Source organism: Lampetra fluviatilis, chromosome 64, assembly GCF_964198595.1.
Source record: "Lampetra fluviatilis chromosome 64, kcLamFluv1.1, whole genome shotgun sequence".
NCBI lineage: Eukaryota > Metazoa > Chordata > Hyperoartia > Petromyzontiformes > Petromyzontidae > Lampetra > Lampetra fluviatilis.
In genome coordinates this window covers 2,989,275-3,015,142 of record NC_136338.1, presented here as the reverse complement: position 1 = coordinate 3,015,142, position 25,868 = coordinate 2,989,275, and the positions used below count along the sequence as shown (strand labels likewise).

At 51.2% G+C, this 25,868-nt stretch overlaps 1 protein-coding gene across 10 annotated transcripts in view; it reads left to right on the top strand.

The window, feature by feature from the left end:
• Positions 1-25,868, top strand: part of CEP290 (centrosomal protein 290) — an 84,240-nt gene that overhangs the window by 15,270 nt on the left and 43,102 nt on the right. For 9 of the 10 annotated variants that reach the window (XR_013640547.1, XM_078882264.1, XM_078882267.1 and 6 more), the window contains 17 exons: positions 988-1,110; positions 2,729-2,852; positions 3,936-4,105; positions 5,979-6,141; positions 6,868-6,968; positions 8,401-8,488; positions 9,617-9,729; positions 11,211-11,295; positions 14,039-14,223; positions 15,199-15,363; positions 16,301-16,450; positions 17,324-17,439; positions 18,104-18,206; positions 19,990-20,220; positions 20,887-21,060; positions 23,039-23,150; positions 24,502-24,698. Coding sequence is in view for 9 of the 10 variants with exons in the window: in XM_078882264.1 (XP_078738390.1) it covers positions 988-1,110; positions 2,729-2,852; positions 3,936-4,105; positions 5,979-6,141; positions 6,868-6,968; positions 8,401-8,488; positions 9,617-9,729; positions 11,211-11,295; positions 14,039-14,223; positions 15,199-15,363; positions 16,301-16,450; positions 17,324-17,439; positions 18,104-18,206; positions 19,990-20,220; positions 20,887-21,060; positions 23,039-23,150; positions 24,502-24,698 (2,400 nt within the window). In the remaining variant the exon portion in view is untranslated. The remainder of the gene's footprint in view (positions 1-987; positions 1,111-2,728; positions 2,853-3,935; positions 4,106-5,978; positions 6,142-6,867; positions 6,969-8,400; positions 8,489-9,616; positions 9,730-11,210; positions 11,296-14,038; positions 14,224-15,198; positions 15,364-16,300; positions 16,451-17,323; positions 17,440-18,103; positions 18,207-19,989; positions 20,221-20,886; positions 21,061-23,038; positions 23,151-24,501; positions 24,699-25,868) is intronic. The other variant, XM_078882266.1, reaches the window with a different exon arrangement.

Sequence of the window (25,868 nt, the reverse complement as noted above, 5' to 3'; positions counted from 1 at the left end):
ATGATGCTACTGTTGATCCTGCTGTAGATGATGACGATAATAATGGTGCCCACTGATGCTGACAGTTGTGTTGCCGATGCTGCAGCTGTTGCTTCTGCTGTTGTGGATTACGATGATGATTCTGCTGCTGCTGCTGCTGCCATTGTTGATGTCTCAACTGTAGACGTTGGTGATGATGGTACCACAGCCGCTGGTGCACCCATAGAAGCACTATCCAGGCTCAAAATCCTGCTTGACTTCCGAACTCTGACGAGATCGGGCGGATTCTGGACGATTTCATGAAAGGCTATGATGATGATATTGCTTCTAGACTTGAAGTTTTCGCGACTGCAAGGGTCCATACTCTTTGTTTTTTTTGGTAAAGTCACGTAGGTAAAAAATAAAATAAAAAGAAATTAAATCACGACGTTTCGGAGGCAACACAAGCTTCCGTCTTCAGGTGGCACCGTCACAGCAAGATTACTTGATACAGTGATTTAATGTATTAAATCCTTTATATTAAGTTCACTTGCTTGCTTACGACCGTGCAAATCTTTCGGTCGTTTTTTAACCCACTTCCCGTGATCCAATCGAGCTGACATTTTGCACACAGACTCGTTGTGCGTGACAATGCATTTTCGTGAAAAAATGTTTAAAAAATTTTACACTTTTCAGGAATTTTTTTTTTTATATTGAATTACCAATTGCTTAATGGTGGCAGGCAATCATCTGACCCATAGGTGGCAGCCATCTCAAGCCAGAGGACGAGAGGACTCTAGCCGCCACGCATATAAAGGATTTATAGTGAAAAACTTAGTTTTTACTGGTTAATTTATTTTTCTTTTATTTTTTACCTACATGCCTTTGCCGAAAAAACCAAAGAGATGATATTGCTGCTGCTGCTACCGTTGTGACTGCTGCTGCGGCTGTGGCTGCTGCTGAACGTTGCTCATCCATCTGCCGCCTTGCGCCCCCCCCACCCCTCCTCCTCCGCGCGGTTTGTTGCAGTCGCTTCTGGTGGGCAAGGATGAGGAGCTGCTCGAGTATCAGAAGAGAGTGCGCGACCTCCAGGAGAGGCTCAAGGCCACACAGCTCGACCAGGACAAGCAGAGCATCGTCGCGTTGCAGCAGGTACCTACCTCCGTGGCCCGTATCGTGTTTCCGTCTGTTCTCCCGTAACACCGCAAAGTGTTTCGTCGCGCGGATCGGATACGTAACGCGACGAGCGTGGTAGGGAACGCGTTATTTTTGTGCAGCGCGGACGCGGATTGGATATGCAGCGTGATCGTGCGAATGGAACTACGTCGCAGCGAGTAGTAATAATGATAATTCAATTTGTAACGCGCGCAAATTTGCGGACGTATCGGCCGCAACTCAGAGGCGCGGAGCCAAGCTCAGTCGCTCGATAGCACGTAGTTATAGAGGTGAGTCTTTAAGTGTCTCTTGAAGTAGGCGATTAAGGTGATGCTGAGAATGTACATTTCATTAAAGTATGTTTTGAAAAAAGTTTTTTTTAAATATTGCTTATGTATGTTGAACTTCTTTCGCACCGTACGTAGCCAGCCGTGCGAATCGGAGGTGCGGGGGGAAGGACAGGCAAACTAAACACAAAAATCAGTTCTAAAGAAATGAGTTCTCAATGTAGATGATTTCAAAGTGCATAGCTTCAATGGCTTCCCAATTTCGGAATGAAGAGCGTTCCAGACGGCCGCGAAAGCACAACTGAAAGCGCGTGATGCGGTGACCGCCTTTGTTGGATAGCTAGCCAAAAAACGCTCTTGCGAGGATGACCGGAGTTTGTGTGATGGTTTATGCTCTTTGACGAGCTCAGCGAGGTATCGTGGTTCATTTGTGGCAAGGACTTTGTGCGTAATGGCGAGATGTTAACTACCTCGCCTGGCATGCAGGAGGTCGTGGATTCAATCGTAACCCTGACACCTGTATTTTTGGAGTTTGCATGTTTCTCTCCCCGTGGTCGCGTGGATTTATCTCCGGGTCCTCCGGTGTTTCCCTCCACATTTAGAATCTTTCCATTCATATTGCAAACAAAGACAATTTAAAATGAAAATAATAACGTTACATTTTATACTGTGCAATGTTAAAATTTAAAAACTGCTCTAAATAAAATAAACAATCATCATCAAGTGTGAAATCCTGATGATGATTGCTTGTGTTGCAGCCGAAACGTCGTGAGAATTTTATTGTTTTATATTTTTATTCTTTTATTATTTCCCTTCTACGTGACTTTACCGAAAGAACCAAGAAGATGAATCCCTGCAGTCACGAAAGCTTTAAATAAATAAATAAACCTCGTGGACTGAATGCATATCTTATTATAAATTTCATAATTATTTCGCATAGTTGGCTACGTTTGGTGCGAAAAAGTCCAACATACATACTGGAGATCGTTAAATGCATGATTTATTCATTATTATTCATAAATGTTAGTGCATTTATTGATTAATAAATCCAAAGTCCGTTCTACTGTTCGATTCCCGTTCATGGCCAACACCAGTGACGATTATCTGAGCCGGTCCTGGGCCTCCCCTAGGTCGACTCAGCCTCAAATGAGTACCTGGTGCGACGTGTAAACATCACTGCAACGGGATTTGAACCGTGGCGTTCAAATAATATAATTGTTATTATCATGACGCCGGGCTGCGAATTCTACGGGGCCAAACAAAAAACTGTCTCTCTGTCTGTCTCCCGCGGCCGCCCACCCACCCGCCCGCCCGCCCTCATCTGCCAGGCGCTGCAAGTTCGTGAGCAGCAGATGGAGCTCCTCGCGGAGCAGATGGGGCAGCACACGGCCGAGATGGAGAGGAACGCCGCCGTCATGGAGGAGATGAGGGACCAGCTGCAGCAGCACCAGGGTGGGCAGCACGGGGCCGGGGGGAGGCGGGGGGGCGGTGGTAGCGTGGGATGGGAGGGCAGTGCGAAGGAGCAGTACGGAAGGGAGGGGTCGGCAGAGGTCGCAAACGGGTTTTGATTCCTTACCCGTACCCGTACCCGGCCGCACCAGGGTCGCAAATGGGTACCCGTACCCGGCCGGGTACGGGTAGCCGTTCCCTACCCGTACCCGTACCCTACCCGAAATAAGTGACAAACGGTTACTCACCGGTGACTCACGGCCTACCCGTACCCGGACCCGGCCGCACCAGGGTCGCAAACGGTAGCCGGGTATCGGGTAGGGTACGGGTATCGGGTACCCGGTTGCGACCTCTGGGGGTCGGTGGGAGGGGGCAGTTACTGAGGGCAGCGCGGGGAAGCATCGTGCGAGGGCAGCATGGTGGGAAGGCATGGTTTAGGCCTCATGGTGGTGAGGAGAGGGGGCGGGGGGGGTATGGGGCAGCAAAGGAGGACAAGTACGGAAGGGCGATACGGAGGAGAGGTCAAGCGGGAAGTATAGGGGCCTGCACGATGGGAAGCAGTACGGGGCAGTACTAAGGATAACACAGGGAGGCAATCTGGTTGAGGCATGACAGGAGGGCAGTACAGAGTGCAGTATGGGGGGGGGCAGTGCAGATGCACATCCTGCTAAGAGCGGCACACAGGGTGCATGATTATTGTGTTTTATACTGCCGATGGTGCTGCTGCCATTGCTGTTGATGCTTGTGATTATATTACAAATGGCTGACTTAACTGACTATCATTCATTGGTTGCCACCGTCGCTGCTGCTGCTTCTGCTTCTCTTGCTATTGCTTCTCTTGTGGCTGCTCCTACTGCTACTTTGCTGCTGCTTTTGCATCTTACATTTCTACCGCTGCTACTATTCCTGTTTCTGCTGCTTCCGCTTCTGATTTTGTCACTGCTGGTCCTGCTGCTTATACTACTGCTGCTACTGTTGCCACCGATGCTGCTATTGCTACTCCTCTCGCTGCTGCTGATCTTGCTATTGCTACTTCTGTTGCTACCGCTGCTGCTGCTGTTGCTACTACTGCTACTGCTGCCGCAGCTGCGCCCTCGTCGCAGGCTTTCCAGAACTCCACGCTGCGCGGGCGGCTGGCGGAGCTGGAGGGGAGGCTGCGGCAGGCGGAGGAGGTGGCGCGAGCGGCGGACGCGGACGCTGCGGAGAAGGACCGGCAGCTCATCGACGCGCTGGCCCGCATGCGCCAATACGAGGCCGTGCGTCTTTGCAAGCACGCCTCCCAGGCCTCCCCGAGTCACGACACGCACGACACGGACGACACGGACGACATGCAAAACGCGCAAATGAGTGCGGGTTATGTGCTGTGCGGCGTTCCCCGATGCGAACCGGCTCGCGTTTGGCGCTGTGCAGAAACGGGTGACGCACAGATTCACTCGGGGAGACCTCCCCCCCCTCCCCCCCAGGCTCGCACAGACACCCCCATAGATTCACTGAGAGGTCCAGACACACGTAGAGAGATCCATCGCCTCGCGTACGGGTGTCTGTGTGAGTCTGCGGGTCCCTAAGTGAATCTGCGGATTCCTATGTGGTTATATTGGACTGTGTGCGAGTCTACGGGACCTTTTTTTTGTTTGTTGTCCTTCCCCCGCACCTCCGATGACCACAGTTGGCTACGTTTGGTGCGAAAGAAATATCCCTGTGTGGGTTTATGGATATTCGTGTGGGTCTTCTGGTCCTTATGTGAGTCTATGATACCTATGTATGATACCTATGTATCATAGACTCTGTGTGAGCCTACGGGTCACATGTGAGGTATTTCGATTTAAAGCTTTCGTGACTGCAGGGATTCATCTTCTTGGTTCTTTCGGTAAAGTCACGTAGAAGGGAAGTAGAAGGGAAGTAATAAAATAATAAAAATTTAACATAATATGTTTTATTTTTATTATTTTATTACTAGATGTGAGGTATTGTTCCTCATTAGTTATACGGATATCTTTGTGAGTGTGCGTGTAGGGAGCGGTAGTGTAGTGGTTAGCGCGCTGCACTACGGACCCGGCCACCCGAGTTTGATTCCTGCTCACGGCCAACACTGCGCCGATCCTGGGCCTCCCCCTAGATCGACTCAGCCTCAAATAAGTACCCATGTGCTGTGTGTAAACATCGCCACTTGGGAAGTCAAAGGCAGTCGGGCGTGGTGCTGTCCACCCACCCTCTTCCTGTGTCAGCCTTCATAGGTGCTGCTACTCGCTAACAGCACTTTTCCGAACATGCTGTTAAGTTTAACACGTAGGCTTTCGCGACAAATATTAATCATAATCAAGGTTTTTGGGTTATTTATAAATGTGTCGTAACCCTCCACCACCCGACGCGGCCAATCAGCAAAAAAAGTGTCACGTTGACAAAAGACAAATAGTTCACTGCTTTAGCCCCACACTGGTGTGTTGAAGCGTGAAACCACAACATTTACAATTTTTGAGTAGTACGACGTTTCGCTGGTAATTGCATCCAGCATCATCGGGAAATTCGCCAGAATGGTGAGGCTCTGCTTTTGCTCCCGGTCTTATATAGAGCAGCAGCAGTGTGACGTCATCATTAACTCATCAGGTGCAACGATTTGAGGCGGAGGGGGGGTTATTGTTATTATATACTAGATTAGTAATCAGGCAATTTCTAGTAGTAGGTTTTTACCCTTTTAAACTGGTACAAAACTGACACCTTTATTCAAGGCATCATGTTTGCAATAACCACAACACAAGTAGTCAAAAAAGCAAACAAAAAGAAGCAACTCTGATAATTATATGCACTGTCCTTGAAGTTGATTGGTCCACACCCGAGACGGCTTTCTTTAGAGCCTAGTCCCCATTGGTGTTGGACCAGATGACACCAGAAGGCGTACAACTCAAACACAGTGCAATATCAGAGTATTGAGAGCTCGGGGTAAGCATTTACACTATGAGACATCTCTTTTACCAGTGGCAAAATATAGTCGTAGGTAAAAGAGATCTCATAGTGAATCGGGCAATTGTTACGATGCGAGTTGTAGATGAGTAATCGGTTGTAATGTGTGTTATTGTAATTATATTCTACGTTAAGGCTACACGGAGGGGGGGGGGATCTTTGTCTTTGCAGGGAGAGTACGGCCTTGCGGAGGCCGTGGCGGACATCAAGGCGTGCCAGCAGCAGGTGCGCACGCGCGACGCCACCGTGGAGACGCTCACGCGTGACCTCAACGCCCTCGAGATGCGGCTCAACGACATGCTGGATGAAAACGACGAGCTGCGCTCCCGCCTCGGTGACCACCCGTCTGTCCGTGTGTGTGTCTGTCGCTGTGTGTGTGTGTCTGTGTGTGTCTCTGTGTCTGTGTGTCTCTGGCTCTGTGTGTCATTGTCTTGGTTTTGTCTGTGTGTGTCTCTGTGTTTGTGTGTGTCTCTGTGTGTGTGTGTCTCTCTGTGTCTCTGTGTCTGTGTTTCTCTGTGTGTCTCTCTGTGGCTCTGTGTGTCTGTCTGTGTGTGTCTGTCTGTGTCTGTCTGTGTGTGTATGTCTCTGTCTCTGTGTCTGTGTCTCTCTGTATATCTGTGGTTCTCTGTGTGTCTGTCTGTGTGTGTCTGTCTGTGTGTGTCTGTGTGTGTATGTCTCTCTCTCTGTGTCTGTCCGTGTGTGTCTCTCTGTCTCTGTGTGTGTGTCTCTCTGTGTCTCTGTGTGTCTGTCTGTGTCTGTCTGTGTGTATGTCTCTCTCTCTGTGTCTGTGTGTCTCTATGTGTGTCTCTCTGTGTATCTGTGGCTTTCTGTGTGCCTGTCTGTGTGTGTCTGTCTGTGTCTGTCTGTGTGTATGTCTCTTTCTCTGTGTGTCTGTCTGTGTGTGTCTCTCTGTGTGTCTGTGTATGTACGATCACCCACCCCCTCGCGCGCCGTGCTGGCCTTCATAGGTAGTACCCGCTAACGGCACTTGCCTCAACAGTTTGTTAAGGCTATCGGGGTGATCTTTGTCGCGTGTGTGTGCGCCCATCTCCCGTGCCAGGTCTGGAGTCCAAGTCTGTGGTTGACCTCACAGAGATCAGGAAGAATAAAGCGCTGACTCAGCAGCGTTACCGAGCCGAGAACCAGGTGCTCCTGAAGGAGGTAAGTCCTCTGCTGCTAACCAACACCGCTTCGGTGGCTAGGAGATGTTAACTACCTCGCCTGGTGTACAGGTCGTGGGTTCGATCCCGACCCTGACGCCTGCTGCTGTATATTTGGAGTTTGTGTCTATCATCATCATCACCACGGTGGCTAGGAGATGTTAACTACCTCGCCTGGTATACAGGAGGTCGTGGGTTCGATCCCGACCCTGACGCCTGCTGCTGTATATTTGGAGTTTGCGTCTCTCATCATCACGGTGGCTATGAGATGTTAACTACCTCCCCTGGTATACAGGAGGTCGTGGGTTGCATCCCGACCCTGATGCCTGCTGCTGTATATTTGGAGTTTGCATCTCTCATCATCACCGCAGTGGCTAGGAGATGTTAACTACCTCGCCTGGTATACAGGAGGTCGTAGGTTGCATCCCGACCCTGATGCCTGCTGCTGTATATTTGGAGTTTGCATCTCTCATCATCAACGCAGTGGCTAGGAGATGTTAACTACCTCGCCTGGTGTACAGGAGGTCGTGGGTTCGATCCCGACCCTGACGCCTGCTGGATATTTGGAGTTTGCGTCTCTCATCATCACCACAGTGGCTAGGAGATGTTAACTACCTCGCCAGGTACACAGGAGGTCGTGGATTCGATCCCGACCCCAACGCCTGCTGGATATTGGAGTTTGCATCTCTCATCATCACTACAGTGGCTAGGAGATGTTAACTAGCTCGCCTGGTATACAGTAGGTCGTGGGTTCGATCCCGACCCTGACGCCTGGATATTTGGAGTTTGCGTCTCTCATCATCATCACAGTGGCTAGGAGATGTTAACTACCTCGCCAGGTGTACAGGAGGTCGTGGGTTCGATCCCGACCCCAACGGCCGTACATTTTGGAGTTTGCATGTTCTCCGCGTCACGTGGACTTTTTTCCAAGTCGTACGGTTTTTCCCTCCTCCATATACAGAAACGTGCATTTAGAGTATTTGGCTGCGATACATTTCCACGCGGTAAGCTACTACGTTGAACTGTCATTTGTGGCGAGATCGCTTCGGGAAAAGAAATTAATAGCTCAATGGTCCTTACGTGGTCAAATAAAAAATAAAAATCATAGTTAGCAGTATTCTTGGTTCTTTCGGTAAAGTCACGTAGAAGGGAAATAATAAAATTATAATAAATAAAAGGAAATCTTGCTGTGCTTTTCACACCTGATGATGATTGCTTGTGTTGCAATCGAAACGTCGTGAGAATTGTATTGTTTTATTTTTAAAATAATTGTATTATTTCCCTTCTACGCGACTTTTACCGAAAGAACCGAGACTATGAATCCCTGCAGTCACGAAAGCTTTAAATCGAAATTCAGTTAGCAGTAGTTACAGAAGTGCATAGTGGCTTCCTCGAATGACGTCGGTCGCTCTGCTTGCTCCGCTTTCTCGCAGATCGAGCGGCTGGAGGAAGAGCGGCTGACGCACAAGAAACAAATCCGAAAGCTCGCGCAGGACAGGGGTCAGAGAGCAGCCTCCATTGGTGAGTTGGGGTGGGGGGCCGGTGGGGGGTGCAGAGGTCGCAAACGGGTTTTGATTCCTTACCCGTACCCGTACCCGGCCGCACCAGGGTCGCAAACGGGTACCCGTACCCTACCCGATACCCGGCTACCCGTACCCGGCCGGGTATCGGGTTCTGATATCACTCACCACTGATGTTATCAGAAACATAATCTTACTGGTAGGAACCTCCTGGTTACACCAGCCCACAGGGGATTATTGTGTCCATCGTGCAGGGAGGGGCTGGGTGGGGAGGGTGGGGTTGGGTGAAGAGGGGAGGGAGGGTGGGGAGGGGCTGGGTGGAGAGGGTGGGGCTGGGTGGGGAGGGTGGGGAGGGGCTGGGTGGGGAGGGTGGGGCTGGGTGTGAGGGGTGAGGCTGGGTGGGGAGGGGCTGGTCACCCCGTGGTGCCCTTATAAAACTCAACGTTTAACCTACTCACGCCGGCTTGTGCCCGCCCTCACAGTCGGGCATATTTGCGGAATACACCACGCCGCCGTTGACCCTGGCCATTGACCGAGCAACCCAACGTTCCTACCAGCTCCCTCCGCAGGAATGTGTTTATTTAGGCTGGAGGAATCTGATGAGCAATGAAGCTCTTATTTCATAGATGTGGATGGAAATCAGGCTTAGGCGGACAGGTTTGCAATGCAAGCATTTGTGCTTTAATTCCGGATTCCCTTGAATATGGTCCTGATTGTCATATTGAGAATACTTGGCTTTGTGCCAGTCGGCAGCATCTTTGGTGTGTGTGTGCATGTGTGGAATGTGGGGAGCGGGAGTGTAGTGGTTAGCACGCTTTCGGCGACCCGAGTTTGATTCCGACCAATAAAACGGTGGTGAATGTTTGAACCGATACTGCGCCTCCCTTAGGTAGACTCAGACTTAAATTATTAATTGGTCGATTGGGTAAACATTAGCACTGGGGAGGCAAAGGCGGTCGGGTGTGGTGTTGGCAAACCCCACCCCCCTTTGTGCGCCGTGCCGGCCTTCATAGGTGCTCGCTAACAGCACTTGCCCCAACAATGTGTTAAAGGCTATCCGGGGGAACTTTGTCTTTGCGTGTGTACACGTGTGTCTTAAGTATTCACTTGCTGTCCCTCCCGCCGGCAGGCTTGCTGGCAGACGACTTGAACCTGAGCGATGACTTGGCAGAGGCTGGAACGACTTCTAAGAAATCGGAAAGTGTTTGGACAAAGGCCGACATGGAACGACTGAGCAGGAAGGTGAGTGTGTGTGTGGGTGTTTGTGAGCACTTCACGTGGCCTCAAGGTGCACATGGCCTGGCACAAGCGTCGTGGTGACGTCACCGCCACTTAGTGGCGAATGGCGATTGTTGTGAGCATGTGCAAGGGCGTAATGGTGGCGGGATGTTTACTACCTCGCCTGGCATGCAGAAGGTCGTGGGGTCCGATCCTGACCCTGACGCCTGCTGTATATTTGCAGTTTGCATGTCTCTCTCTCTCATAATCACTTGGTCATGTGCATTTTTCTCCAGGGCTTCCAGTTTTTCCCTTCACATTTATAATCAACGTGCGTTTAGAGTGTTTGGCCGCTATAAATGTCCACGCGATAAGCCACTTCGTTGAGCTATCATTTGTGGCCAGGTCGCTTCTGAAAAAGATCCATGTAGCTCAGTGGGGCCTGATGTTGTGAAAAAAAAAAAAGCTGTTTAGTTTGTTTTGTTTATTGGTGTGTATAGGTGATTCTTAACAAAGGCAAAGATGCCCCGTATACCCATACATAGGCTCCTGGGTCAGGTGCTGTGTTTTTGCGAGCACCTATTAAGGCTGGCACGGCGCACAAGTGGGTGGTGTGGCCGTGGTAGTGGTTGGGGCGCTACACCACGGACCTGGCTACCTGGGTTCGAGTGATAATCTGTTCACCCCTGGGTCAAGGCTACACGGCAGGGGGTCTTTGTCTTTGCTGCGTATATATATGTATGCTCGATGATGTAGATGATGTAGCCGGTGTAACTGGTGTTGACATCATGATGTTAAAAATGTAGATGATGTAGATGGTGTATGTAACTGTGTTGATATCATCCATATTGATGTTGAAAATGTAGATCATGTAGATGGTGTATGTAACTGGTGTTGACATCGTCCATATTGATGATGTTGAAAATGTAGATCATGTAGATGGTCCATAATCAACGTTTTTGGGTTTAGATCGCGTTATTTATAAATGTGTCGTAACCCTCCACCACCCGACACGGCCAATCAGTAAAAAAGTGTCACGTTGACAAAAGACAAATTAGTTCACTGCTTTAGCCCACCGGTGTGTTGAAGCGCGAAACCACAACATTTACAATTTGAGTACGAGTGGTGGAGGGTTACGACACATTTATAAATAACGCGATCTAAACCCAAAAACGTTGACTATGAATAATATTGGTCGCGAAAGCCTACGTGTTATACATGTAGATGGTGTATGTAATTGGTGTTGACATCGTCCATATGAATGACGTTGAAGATATAGATAATGTAGATAGTGTATATAACTGGTTTTGACATCATCTATATGATGATGACGATGATGTAAAAAATTACGATGTCGCCGTTGTAACTGGTATCGGCGGTGACAACGATCATCACGTCGACCGTGTAGACGGCAGCGACAGCGGTAACAGTGGAACTTTACCCCCCGGCTGGGCACGTCACACCACCGTGCCACTTCCCTGCCCTCGTGGCCCCGATACTTGCAGGTGGAGCAGCTGTGTCAGGAGCTGGAGCACAGGGAGAAGGAGCTGGCCGAGAAGTCCAAGGAAGGCGCGAGCCTCCGGCATCAAGGTATAGATGGCACTGGGGACGCAGGCCGGCTGGGGCGACACGGGGCGCTTACGCACGTGGGCCGTGGTGCCGTGGTGGCGAGATGTTAACTACCTCGCCTAGTATACAGGAGGTCGTGGATTCATTCCCGACCCTGACGCCTGCTGCTGTATATTTGGAGTTTGTGTGTCTCTCTCTCATCAGATGTTGACTACCTCGCCTGGTGCGCAGGAGGTCGTGGGTTCGACCCTTACGCCTGCTGCTGTATATTTGGAGTTTTCGTGTGTCATCATCATCACGGTGGCTTGGAGATGTTAACTACCTCGCCTGGTATACAGGAGGTCGTGGGTTCGATCCCGACCCTGACGCCTGCTGCTGTATATTTGGAGTTTGCGTGTTTTCCACGTGGTCGCGTGGATTTCTGTCTGGTTCCTCCGGTTTTTCCCTCCATATTTTAGAAACCTGCCTTTAGAGTATTTGGCTGCAATCAATTTCCACGTGATAAGCCACTTCGTTGAGCTATCATTTGTGGCCAGGTTGCTTCTGAAAAATAAGCTAATAGTTCAGTGGGCCTTACCTGGTAAAATTAAAATAGTTTAGTTTTACTTTATTGAGGGCGTTTGAAACACAATAACATGTATCTTCACCTCTCTCTCTCTCGTATTATTGCTCGCAGTCTATCCCAATCTCTTCCTCTTCTGCCAATGCTGCTGCTGCTACTGCTACATTGTTTCCTTCTGCTGGTGCTATTCCTGCTTCTCCTGCTGCTGTTTCTGCCGCTTTCCTGCCTGCCGTTCCTGATGCCCCTTGCGCTACCTGCTGGTCCTGCCAATGATGCTCCTGTCACCCTTTGCTGCCGACGCTGACGCTCCATCTCCTGCCGTTCCCTTTGTTACTATTGTCCCACCTGCCGCTGCTGCTTCTACTACTGCCTCTGTTACTACTACTGTGTGTTTGTGCTGCTGTTGTTGCACTCTCACCTGCTACTACTTCTGCTGGTTATTTTGCTGCTGCTGCTGCTGTTCGCTACGCTGCTGTTCCTACTGCTCCTCTCGTTACTACTGCATCACCCTGCTGCTGCTGCTGCTGTTCGCTACGCTGCTGTTCCTACTGCATCACCCTGCTGCTGCTGCTGCTGTTCGCTACGCTGCTGTTCCTACTGCTCCTCTCGTTACTACTGCATCACCCTGCTGCTGCTGCTGCTGTTCGCTACGCTGCTGTTCCTACTGCTCCTCTCGTTACTACTGCATCACCCTGCTGCTGCTGCTGTTCGCGACGCTGCTGTTCCTACTGCTCCTCTCGTTACTACTGCATCACCCTGCTGCTGCTGCTGCTGCTGTTCGCTACGCTGCTGTTCCTACTGCTCCTCTCGTTACTACTGCATCACCCTGCTGCTGCTGCTGCTGTTCGCGACGCTGCTGTTCCTACTGCTTCTCTCGTTACTACTGCATCACCCTGCTGCTGCTGCTGCTGCTGTTCGCTACGCTGCTGTTCCTACTGCTCCTCTCGTTACTACTGCATCACCCTGCTGCTGCTGCTGCTGTTCGCTACGCTGCTGTTCCTACTGCTCCTCTCGTTACTACTGCATCACCCTGCTGCTGCTGCTGTTCGCGACGCTGCTGTTCCTACTGCTCCTCTCGTTACTACTGCATCACCCTGCTGCTGCTGCTGCTGCTGTTCGCTACGCTGCTGTTCCTACTGCTCCTCTCGTTACTACTGCATCACCCTGCTGCTGCTGCTGCTGTTCGCGACGCTGCTGTTCCTACTGCTTCTCTCGTTACTACTGCATCACCCTGCTGCTGCTGCTGCTGCTGTTCGCTACGCTGCTGTTCCTACTGCTCCTCTCGTTACTACTGCATCACCCTGCTGCTGCTGCTGCTGTTCGCTACGCTGCTGTTCCTACTGCTCCTCTCGTTACTACTGCATCACCCTGCTGCTGCTGCTGTTCGCGACGCTGCTGTTCCTACTGCTCCTCTCGTTACTACTGCATCACCCTGCTGCTGCTGCTGCTGCTGTTCGCTACGCTGCTGTTCCTACTGCTCCTCTCGTTACTACTGCATCACCCTGCTGCTGCTGCTGCTGTTCGCGACGCTGCTGTTCCTACTGCTTCTCTCGTTACTACTGCATCACCCTGCTGCTGCTGCTGCTGTTCGCTACGCTGCTGTTCCTACTGCTTCTCTCGTTACTACTGCATCACCCTGCTGCTGCTGCTGCTGTTCGCTACGCTGCTGTTCCTACTGCTTCTCTCGTTACTACTGCATCACCCTGCTGCTGCTGCTGCTGTTCGCGACGCTGCTGTTCCTACTGCTTCTCTCGTTACTACTGCATCACCCTGCTGCTGCTGCTGCTGTTCGCGACGCTGCTGTTCCTACTGCTCCTCTCGTTACTACTGCATCACCCTGCTGCTGCTGCTGCTGTTCGCGACGCTGCTGTTCCTACTGCTTCTCTCGTTACTACTGCATCACCCTGCTGCTGCTGCTGCTGCTGTTCGCGACGCTGCTGTTCCTACTGCTCCTCTCGTTACTACTGCATCACCCTGCTGCTGCTGCTGCTGCTGTTCGCTACGCTGCTGTTCCTACTGCTTCTCTCGTTACTACTGCATCACCCTGCTGCTGCTGCTGCTGCTGTTCGCGACGCTGCTGTTCCTACTGCTCCTCTCGTTACTACTGCATCACCCTGCTGCTGCTGCTGTTCGCTACGCTGCTGTTCCTACTGCTTCTCTTGTTACTACTGCTGCTGCTCCTGCTACTGCTGCGTGCCGTAGTGTCGGAGCTGCAGGCGGAGGTGTCGGGGCTGGAGGCCGGGCTCAGGGAGGTCTCGGCGGCCGTGCGGGCGGTGCAGAGTGCTCCTGGGGGGCCGGGCGGGCCGGGCGTTGGTGACGGCGGCGGCGGTGGCGGCGGTGGTGGCGGCACCGCAATCCACCTGCCCTCGCTCGAGCGGCTGCTCACGGTGTGACGCAAAGACAGAGACAAAGATGCCCCCCGTGTAGCCTGGAACAAACTGTTGGGGCGAGTGTTGTTAGCGAGCAGCACCTTGTGACGGCCAGCACGGCGCACAATGGGATGGGTGGCTAACACCACGCCCGGCCGCCTTTGTCTCCCCAGTGGCGATGTTTACACACAGCACCGGGTGCTCATTTACCACTACACACACCACCACCACATACAAATACTAAGATCCCCCGTTTAGTCTTAACAGACTGTTGAGGCAAGTGCTGTTAGCGAGCAGCACCTTATGAAGGCCGGCACGGCGCACAATGGGATGGGTGGCTAGCACCATGCCCGGCCGCCTTTGTCTCCCCAGTAGCGATGTTTACACATCACACCAGGTACTCATTTGAGGTTAAGTCGGCCTAAGAGAGAACCAGGACCAGTTCAGATAATCGTCACCGATGTTGGCCATAAGCGGGAATCGAACTCGGGTCGCCGGGTTCGCAGTGCAGCGCGCTAACACACACACACGTATCTGTACGATTGGCAGGGGTCTTACAATATCAGCACAAACATATTGCACTGACATTACTGAGCTGTGCGGGGATGGAGCGTTGCTCTCCGTCCCCCCACTCGTACAAACACTCATTTAATGAAGTTGGCCGCACGTCCCAATGTAGGACAACAGTATTCTTGGTTCTTATAAAATATAAAACAATAAAATTCTCACGACGTTTCGATTGCAACACAAGCAATCATCAGGTGTGAAAACCACAGCAAGAAAACATTTTTCAAATTTTCTTGCTGTGGTTTTCACACCTGATGATGATTGCTTGTGTTGCAATCGAAACGTCGTGAGGATTTTATTGTTTTTTCTTTTTATTATTTTATTGTTTCCCTTCTACGTGACTTTACCGAATGAACCAAGAATATGAATCCCTGCAGTCACGAAAGCTTGAAATCAAATCGTCATTAACACGTCGCTCCTCTGCAGGTCCTGGAGGCCCGGCGGTCTGGCGGGCCGCATGAGGGGGTGGCTCAGTTGAAGGAGCAGCTTGCTCAGCTGACGGGGCGCAACCAGGAGCTCCGGGATGAGCTGCGCGCGACGCGATCGGAGGCGCTGGCCGCGTCGTCCACAAAGGACCGGGCCTTCGATAAGGTGCGACCACAGTGGCGGCAACAGTGCGCGCGACACGAGACCACGGCGACTGAGTGGGTGCCACGGTGGCTAGGAGATGTTAACTACCTTGCCTTGTATACAGGAGGTCGTGGGTTAGTTCCCGACCCTGACGCCTGCTGCTGTATATTTGGAGTTTGCGTCTCTCATCATCATCACGGTGGCTATGAGATGTTAATTACCTCGCCTGGTATACAGGAGGTCGTGGGTTCGATCCCGACCCTGACGCCTGCTGCTGTATATTTGGAGTCTGCATTTCTCATCATCATCACGGTGGCCAGGAGATGTTAACTACCTCGCCTGGTATACAGGTGGTCGTGGGTTCGATTCCTACCCTGACGCCTGCTGCTGTATATTTGGAGTTTGCGTCTCTCATCATCATCACGGTGGCTATGAGATGTTAATTACCTCGCCTGGTATACAAGAGGCCGTGGGTACGATCCCGACCCTGACGCCTGCTGCTGCTGTATATTTGGAGTTTGTGTGTCTCTCTCCCCGTGGTCACGTGGATTAATGATATGCACTGTCCTTGAAGTTGATTGGTCCACACCCGAGACAGCTTTTCTTAGAGCCTAGTCTCCATTGGCGTCATCTGGTCCAACACCAATGGAGACTAAGCTCTAAGAAAAGCTGTCTCGGGTGTGGACCAATCAACTTCAAGGACAGTGCATATCATTATCATCATCAGAGTTGTTTCTTTTTGTTTGCATTTTGACTGCTTGTGTTGTGGTTATTGCAAACATGATGCCTTGTATAAAGGTGTCAGTTTTTGTACCAGTTGAAAGGGTAAAAACCTATTACTACTTTCCTAAAGGACTACTTCTTTCAAGGTAAGAGTGGCTTGTGTTTAGTTTGCTTCCCGCTTGACTCTCGAATGCCGACTGCATTGAAACCACCCCTCTTGGTGTTCCCGTGCCAGATGTCTCGCCTGGAGGGGGAGCTGGCACTGCTGAGGACGTCTGGGGCTACAGGCACGGCGCTGCCCACGCTGCCGCTGCCCGAGGGCATGGTGCCGTCGAGCAGCGACGTCATCAACGCGCTCAACGAGTACCTGGTGCAGGTCTTGCAGGTGAGCCCCGTGTGCATCTTCGCATTGCGTCCGTGCGTATTGTTGAATCGTTGTTTATAGTTGCGTATTGTTGAATCGTTGTTTATAGTTGCGTATTGTTGAATCGTTGTTTATTGTTGCGTATTGTTGAATCGTTGTTTATAGTTGCGTATTGTTGAATCGTTGTTTATAGTTGCGTATTGTTGAATCGTTGTTTATAGTTGCGTATTGTTGAATCGTTGTTTATAGTTGCGTATTGTTGAATCGTTGTTTATAGTTGCGTATTGTTGAATCGTTGTTTATTGTTGCGTATTGTTGAATCGTTGTTTATAGTTGCGTATTGTTGAATCGTTGTTTATAGTTGCGTATTGTTGAATCGTTGTTTATAGTTGCGTATTGTTGAATCGTTGTTTATAGTTGCGTATTGTTGAATCGTTGTTTATTGTTGCGTATTGTTGAATCGTTGTTTATAGTTGCGTTGCGTATTGTTGAATCGTTGTTTATAGTTGCGTTGCGTATTGTTGAATCGTTGTTTATAGTTGCGTTGCGTATCATTGAATCGTTGTTTATTGTTGCGTATTGTTGAATCGTTGTTTATAGTTGTGTTGCGTATCATTGAATCGTTGTTTATTGTTGCGTATTGTTGAATCGTTGTTTATAGTTGCGTTGCTTATCGTTGAATCGTTGTTTACTTTTGCGTTGCGTATCGTTGAATTGTGCCCCATTGCATGTTGCCAGCGTATCTTTGCATTGAGTGTTGTACTATTACACTGTGCGAAAAGTGCACTGCGTATCATTATGCATCATTTCCCTGTGTCTACCTATCTTGTACATCGTGTGTTATTGCGTCGTGCGTCACTGCCTCGTGTGTTATTGCGTCGTGCGCCATTGCAGGATAACAGCGGCAAGGACGCGGAACTGGAGCGAGTGAGCGAATCTCTGGAGCAGCTGAAGCGCAAGTTTTCCGTTGCCTGTCACCAGCAGAGCCTTCTCTACCAGGATTTCCACAGGCGAGGAGGGTTCACGGTTCACGTCCGTTCACACACAGCAAGCATCGCGTGGTGGCCATGCTGGTGCACGTGGCCTGCGACCCAGTGCTTTGGAGACACCAGCAAGGGTTGGCTCAACAGAGTGGCTTATCGCGTGTGACAATTTATAGCAGCAAACCGCATCCTTCCAACTCTCAAACTTTTCAGTTTAACACGTAGGCTTTCGCGACCAATATTATTCATAATCAACGTTTTTGGGTTTAGATCGCGTTATTTATAAATGTGTCGTAACCCTCCACCACCCGACACGGCCAATCAGTAAAAAAGTGTCACGTTGACAAAAGACAAATTAGTTCACTGCTTTAGCCCACCGGTGTGTTGAAGCACGAAACCACAACATTTACAATATGAGTACGGGCAATTCGCCAGATGATGCTGGATGCAATTACCAGCGAAACGTCGTACTCAGATTGTAAATGTTGTGGTTTCGCGCTTCAACACACCGGTGGGCTAAAGCAGTGAACTAATTTGTCTTTTGTCAACGTGACACTTTTTTATTGATTGGCCGTGTCGGGTGGTGGAGGGTTACGACACATTTATATCTCAAACTTTTTGTTTGCCTTCTGCTCTCTCGACAGCTGAGCCACCTGGCCTCACGTGTGTCCCGTTCCCGATGTCTTTGCAGCGAGCGGGAGGAGTGGCAGAAGGAGAGGGAGCGACTGGAGAGGGAGAAGGTGTCCCTGGAGGAGAAGACCCAAGAGAACTCCATCCATGTCCAGGAGTACAACGTAAGGAGTGGCTGTCGCGGTTGCTGCTGGAAAGGATCGTTGAGAGTGCGGTGTCCATTCACCGACTGTCTTTGATGCACATTATCTGCGACGTTTTTTTCGTTACGTCTTTCTGACATCTCTGACTATTCAGCAAACTTAGTTCTTGCCATGGGATTCTCAGATGAATGTGGGGCGATGAGCATCGCCCCACATTCATCTTAGCGGGGAGACACGGACATATCCCTCCCGTGTAACATCGCGTGTGGCGCCACGGTGGCGAGATCTTTACTCCCTCGCCCTGTATGCAGGAGGTCGAGGGTTCGATCCCGAGCCCGACGCCTGTATATTTTTAGTTTGCGTGTCTCTCTCCCCGTGATCACGTGGATTCTTCTCCGGGTTCTCCAGTTTTTCCCCTCCACATTTAGAATCGACATCGCACGTTTAGAGCATTTGGCTGCTATACATTTCCACGCGATAACCCACCTCGTTGAGCTATCATTTGTGGCCGGGTCGCTTCTGAAAAAGAGCTACATAGTGCTCAGTGGGACCTTATATGGTGAAGTAAAAAAAATAGTTTCAAGGTTAAGTTAAACGTTTTAATATCATCTGGCTGTGCGTCTCGGAACGTAGAGTCATTATCGCCCTTAAATAATCCCTTGAGGACCAATTGGCGTGTTGGGAAGTGTTGCAGAATCCCAGCATGTGCAAGATTAAAGAAAATATTTATCATTCTTATAAATCAAGGGGCCAAAATTTGGTTTCTCCGCAGGGTTGCTGGGCTCACTCTGAGATCGGGTGAGGGGCTCGGTAATCCGGGAGAGCATTCGAACCGCTGCTCCTCCGGATCGAGAGCAACCAGTTGAGGTGGTTCGGGCACCTGCTAAGGATCCCCTCCCGATAAACTCCCCCTGAAACTCTTACCGGGCCGCACGTCCCACTGGGCAAAGACCCCGAGGTCGGTCCAAGACACGCAGGCGGGACTATGTCGCTCTGCTGGCCTGGGAATGCCTGGGAATTCCCCAGGAAGAGCTAGAGTCTGTCGCCAGGGAAAGGGACGTCTGGACCGCCCTGCTCAACATGCTGCCGCCGCGACCCTCTACGGGACAAGGGTATTGAGAAAAGAACGAACAAACGATTGAAACTAAACAATGTTTTATTTTACCAGGCAAGGTCCACTGAGCTAGTACAGGGTGTTTGAAAGTAATGGACCCGATTTGAAATCGCTATATCTCTGCAACCACGAACCGCCAATGAATGAAATTGTTACCGCTTGAAAGGGCGGGGCATAGAGTTTCAAATGGTTACCGCTAGATGCCTCTCCCAGCGCACAAACTGCCCCTAGCCTCAGTCATTCGCGAGACGCGCCGCCTCAACGTTGGAGAGGTCGCACGGGACCCCAAGACTTGGCGCTACACTCTTTTTGTGTAATTGTAACATGTTGCCGTCGTGAAATGTACTGCTTTGAAATTGGGTCCAGCTTTTTAAAACACCCTGAAAAGCTCTTTTTCACAAGCAACCTAGCCATCACAAATGATCGTTCAACGAAGTGGCTTATCGCGTGGACTTTTTAATGTGGAGGGATAAACCAGAGGACAAAAGTCATGCGGCCACGACGGAGAGAGACACGAAATCTCCCAATATACAGCAGGCGTCAGGGTCGGGATCGATCCCACGACCTCCCGTATACCAGGCGAGGTAATTAACATCTCCTAGCCACCGTGATGAGAGATGCAAACTCCGTGGGAGTTGACATCTCAGCGCCGCTGCGCTCTTCACTGGTGCCACGTCTTCTTGGATCCAGAACCTGCTGGAGGCCTCGAAGCTGGACGCCGACGAATTGACCCGGAAGCTTTCGGAGATGAGCCGGCGCATGACTGTGCTGCGCGTGAACGAGCTGGCGCTGAGTAGGCGCCACGCGGCGCTGGCGGAGGCCGAGAACCACGAGCGGCGAGAGAATGCCAGGCTCCACGCCGACGTGACGGACATGGAGGCCGCGGTGGCTCAGAGAATCGGCTACCTGCAGCGCTACAAGGTGTTTGGTGGGGCGGGGGGGTGGGGGGAGAGCGCCCTGTTCAGCCAACGTCGCAATCGTCGCCACCATTGCTATCATCGCCATCATCACCATCATTGCCACCGTCACCACCATCGCCACCATCGCCATCATCACCATCATCGCCACCGTCCCCACCATCACCATCATTGCCATCATCGCCACCGTCCCCACCATCACCATCATTGCCATCATCGCCACCCTCGCCACCGTCGCCATCATCACCATAATCTCCATCATTGCCACCGTCATCACCATCGCCATCATCATCATCACCATCATTGCCACCGTCCCCACCATCGCCACAGTCGCCATGGTCACTATCGTCGCCGTCATGGCCATCATCACCACCATCGCCACCATCGCCACCATCGTCATCCTCTCCGCCATCACCATCATCGCCGTCATCACCATCATTGTCATCCTCGCCACCATCGCCATCATCGCCATCATTGCCATCCTCGCCACCATCGCCATCATCACCACCATCACCAGGGCCCATGGCAACCACACTATGCCGCTGGGCAGAGAAGCTGTCTTCACGAACAGTTAAAAGTATTCCAGATTACCGTGTTGCAGATTGCAATTGCCGCTAAAGCTGCAATGGGCCTACCTTGGCACTCGCGTGCGGTCCGTGCTCGTGCGAAGGACATGGCAAGCTACAAGATCGCGGCACTGCAGAAGGCGCTGGCAGAGAGCGTCCCGGCATCCGAGTTGGAGGTGGCAAACGGGCGCTACAACGAGCTCACGGCCAAGTACCGGGACCTCCTGCAGAGGGACAATGTGCTGGCGCAGAGAGCCTCCAGCGTGGAGCACGTCAAGGTCCCCGCCGCACACAAAGATAAAGATCCCCCGTATAGCCTTAACAGACTGTAGGGGAAAGTGCTGTTTGCGAGCACCTATGAAGGCCGGAACGGTACACGAGGGGGTGGGTGGGTGGCCAGCACCACGCCCGACCGCCTTTGTCTCCCTAGTGGCAATGTTTACACACCGCACCAGGTACTAATTTGAGGCTGAGTCGACCTTGGGGAGGCCCAGGACCGGTTCAGATAATCGTCACTGGTGTTGGCCGTAAGCGGGAATCGAACTCGTGTCGCTGGGTTCATAGCGCAGCGCGCTAACCGCTACACTATCGCTCACCGCCGCACACACATACATGCACACACACGTTTCAACAGCGCTTTTAAACTACGGTCGAAATGCGCTTATGTAATAGCTCTGACCTGTCAGTCTGTTCATCTACAGTAAAACCTTGGATTGCGAGTAACTTGGTCTGCGAGTGTTTTGCAAGACGAGCAAAAAATGTAAGTACATATTAATTTGATAAACGAGCGAGGTCTTGCAACACGAGTAGTACGTGCAGCATACGCTTTGTCTGCCGAGCGTCACGTGATCACAACTGATACACGAGTGCTTTGGATTATAAACACGTTTCCGGAACGAATTATGCTCGCAACCCAAGGTTTTACTGTATCTGCCTTGTCTGCCCGTCCGTTCGTCCGTCTGCCTGTCCATTCATCTGTCAGTCCGTCTAACTCTCTATCTGCCTGTCTGTCCGTCTATCCATCTGTCCATTTGTCTGTCCCTCTGTTGTCTGTGTGTCAGTCGGTCCATCAGTCTGTCTGTCTGTCTTGTCTGCCCTCCATCTGTCTACCTCTCTGTCTGTCAGTCTGTCTGTCTGCCTGTCCATCTGTTCATTATCTGTCCATCCATCTGGCTATCTGTCCATGTGTCTGTCCCTCTGTTGTCTGTCTGTCTGTCTGCCTGTTCGTCTGTCTGCCTGTCTGCCTGTCCATCTGTTCGTTATCTGTCCATCCATCTAGCCATCTGTCCATTTGCCTGTCCCTCTGTTGTCTGTCTGTCTGTCCTTCCATCGTTCTGTCTGTAACGGGTTGCCACTCTTAACTCTCGTAAAGATAATCCAATACCAACAAAACTCGAGTACAACGTCGTGCTGCAATTAGAGACTTAACATATTGAAAGCTGGCCAAATTGATCAAAGGGTGGCCCAAAAGAACCGGTCGGCCCTAGTGTAACCGTAAGAGAAACGTTTTGCCAATGACTAGTGTGCAGAATCGGCAATACACGGAGCAGCGGTATGTGTATAGCCTCAGCATAAACACAGGGCAGATGTGTACGTGTAGGCTTGGCTATAGCCTGCCTATAGGGCTGCCACGGTGGTGAGATGTTAACTACCTCGCCTGGTATGCAGTAGGTCGTGGGTTCGATCCTGACCCTGACGCCTCTATATTTGGAGTTTGCAAGTCTCTCTCCTCCGGTTTTTCCCTCCACATTTAGAAACAAATGATAGCTTATTCGTGGTTCTTTCGGTAAAGTCACGTAGAAGGGAATTGATTATTATTTATTTATTTCCCTTCTACGTGACTTTACCGAAAGAACCAAGAATATGAATACCTGCAGTCACGAAAGCTTTAAATCGAAATATAAATGAGAGATTAACGAATTTACACTTCGTTGAGCTATCATTTCTGGCCATGTCGCTTCTGAAGTAGAGCTGTATGGCCTTGCCTGGTTAAATAAACAATAGTTTAGTTTAATAGTTAATAATACAACGTTCGAACCCGCACGGCACATTCGACAGACGCACAGGGCCGGACTTTTTATTCACGTTGTTAGACATTTCTATATGTGTAGCAAACCGGCAACCGTGTGTCTCTATAAAACAACACGAGTTCCAGGCCGGGTGGAGTAGCAAGCTTGCACGACTGCCGGTGGTTGTGGGAATGCGGCAACAAGACCCCCAGCTCTCTCTCTCTCTTTGTCTCCTCTGTCCATGCAGGAGGAGAACACCGCGCTTCGGGCAGAGGTTACAATGGTGAGCAAGGAACTGGAGATCTGCAAAGAGAAACTTCACACCCTGGAGCAGGCGAATGAGAGAATTGCAAAACAGGGTGGGCGCGTGCCTTAACATGCAGACGTCGTCACCATCGCCACCATCGCCACCATCGCCATCGTTGCCATCATCGCCACCATCAACCACCATAGACACCATCACCACCATCAACCACCATCGCCATCATTGCCACCATGGCCACCATCGCTGCCATCACCACCATCGCCACCATCCACACCATCGCCATCATCACCACCATGGCCACCATCGCCACCATCGCTGCCATCACCGTCATCGCCACCATCCACACCATCGCCATCATCGCCACCATCGCCAACATCACCACCAACAACCACCATTGCCACCATCTCCACCATCACCACCATCAACCACCATCGCCACCATCACCACCATCGCCACCATCGCCACCATCGCCACCATCACCACCATCAACCACCATCGCCACCATCGCCACCATCGCCACCATCACCACCATCGCCCATTGAACTCAAGAATTTTCTTCAACAGCATCATCAGCATCCTACACGATCCCATGAGGGATTACTGGATAGATCAACTCCACGAACTAATTTCATCGCTTCATCTCGGCGGTGGACGGTTTCACGGGTCCTCTTTCCCTGCTTTGGCCACCACTCCTGTCATTAGTCTTGACCGCTGGCCATCATCACTACCTGCGACGTGGCCTTCCCAAATCCAGAGAGAGACACCCGATCCCAGTGTTAGAGTCCCAAGATCTTAGTGTGTATGCCTTGGCCATTGTAAACCTCTTACAGGGCTGGAAGCGGTTCTGTGTCTTTGACACAGTCATTATGACCATCCTGAGACCGAGACATCCACCCTCAGAATCTGACCTCAGGATCTTAAAGCCGTCATCTTTGTGGCTCCGACACTGCCATTATGAACCCTAACAAAATGTAAAACTATTTAAACAATTTTTATTTTACCAGGTAAGGCCCACTGAGCTGAATAGTTCTTTTTCAGAAGCGACCTGGCCACAAATGATAGCTCAACAAAGTGGTTTATTATCAAATGTACATTTATAGCAGCTAAATTCTCTAAATCCATGTTTCTAAATATGGAGAGAAAAATCGGAGGACCTGGAGAAAAATCCACACGACCACGGGGAGAACATGCAAACTCCAAATATACAGCAGGCGTCAGGGTTGGGATCGAACCCACGACCTCCTGTATACCAGGCGAGGTAGTTAACATCTGGCCATCGCAGCACCCTGAGACAAACATCATCGCTTAAATGCAGTGACCTTAGCACTGTGACCTTTTACACTCCGACACGGCCATTACGAGCCATCCAAGCCTCCAGCAGCGGGTACAGGGACCCACACGTCATCCCCACATCCCCCCTCTCCACTCATTGCTGCGTCGTGAAGGCTTCACCACCTCGGCCGTCGGCACTGGCGCCGGCGATGCTGAGGAGTCGGTGTCGCGGCGGCTGACGGTGCTGGAGATGCGGGAGCTGAACGAGCGCCAGCGAGCGGAGCACGCGCTGCACATGCAGCGGCACGCCGAGGAGGCGCTGGCTCGCGCGCACGAGCGTAACCAGCAGCTCGAGGAGAAGTTTGCGCAGGTGTGTGACGGACGGCGGCGGTGGTGGTGACAGGCGGCAGTGGTGGCGGCGGTAGTGTAGCAGTTGGCGCGCTGCGATACAAACCCAGCCGTCCGAGTTGGATTCCCGTTCCGAGTAACTGAACCAGTTTTGAGCAGAGGTCGCAAACGGGTTTTGATTCCTTACCCGTACCCGTACCCGTACCCGTACCCGTACCCGGCCGCACCAGGGTCGCAAATGGGTACCCGTACCGGCCGGGTACGGGTACCCGTTCCCTACCCGTACCCTACCTGAAATGAGTGACAAACGGTAACTCACCAGTGACTCACGGCCTACCCGTACCCGTACCCGGCCGCACCAGGGTCGCAAACGGGTACCCGGCTGGGTATCGGGTAGGGTACGGGTATCGGGTACCCGATTACGACCTCTGGTTCTGAGTCTCCCCTAGGTCGACTCAGTTGAGCACCTGGTGCGGTGTGTAGACATCGCCACGAGGGAGATGAAGGCGACCGGGCGCGGTGCTGGCCACCTACCCCCTTGTGCGCCGTGCCGGCCTTCATAGGTGCTGCTGGCTAACAGCACTTGCCCCAACAGTCTGTTCAGGTTTTATGGGGGATATTTGTTTTTGGTGGTGGTGGTCGTGGAGTGCAGGTGAAATGTGAAATTAGTAGGACAATGATGGTGCGCTTTTCAGATTTGCACCCAGAATCTCGGTGGCGGTGGTGGTGGTGACAGCAGCCTAATGTCTCCGACACGGCCATTACGAGCCAACCTCGTTCAATCAGCGATGGTTTTGGTCGTACCCGGAATTACCACCCGATCTGGGAAGCCAAGCAGGTTTTGAGCCTGTGGGCAGTGCTTGGACAGGCGACCACCGTGCACAGAAACACAACAAAATCTTGAAACTCCAAAAAATATCCTCGCGACGGTATCAGTTGTGTTACTGATACCGTAATTGTCCAGATAATGAGATGCTCGGTAAAGTAAGACTCACCTCAAACTTTGGGACTGCTTTGAAATAGATGTAGCACATTTATCTGGGTGCAAAGTGTAAAGTTTACAAAGTATGGAGTGAATACTGGGGGAGAAAAAAGTGCCTTTTTATCAAGGCGCGGAGAAAGAACAAAACACAATGGCGATTCTCGACAACGTCTAGAATCTCCGCACCTCTGATTGGCGCGGTTGGCTACG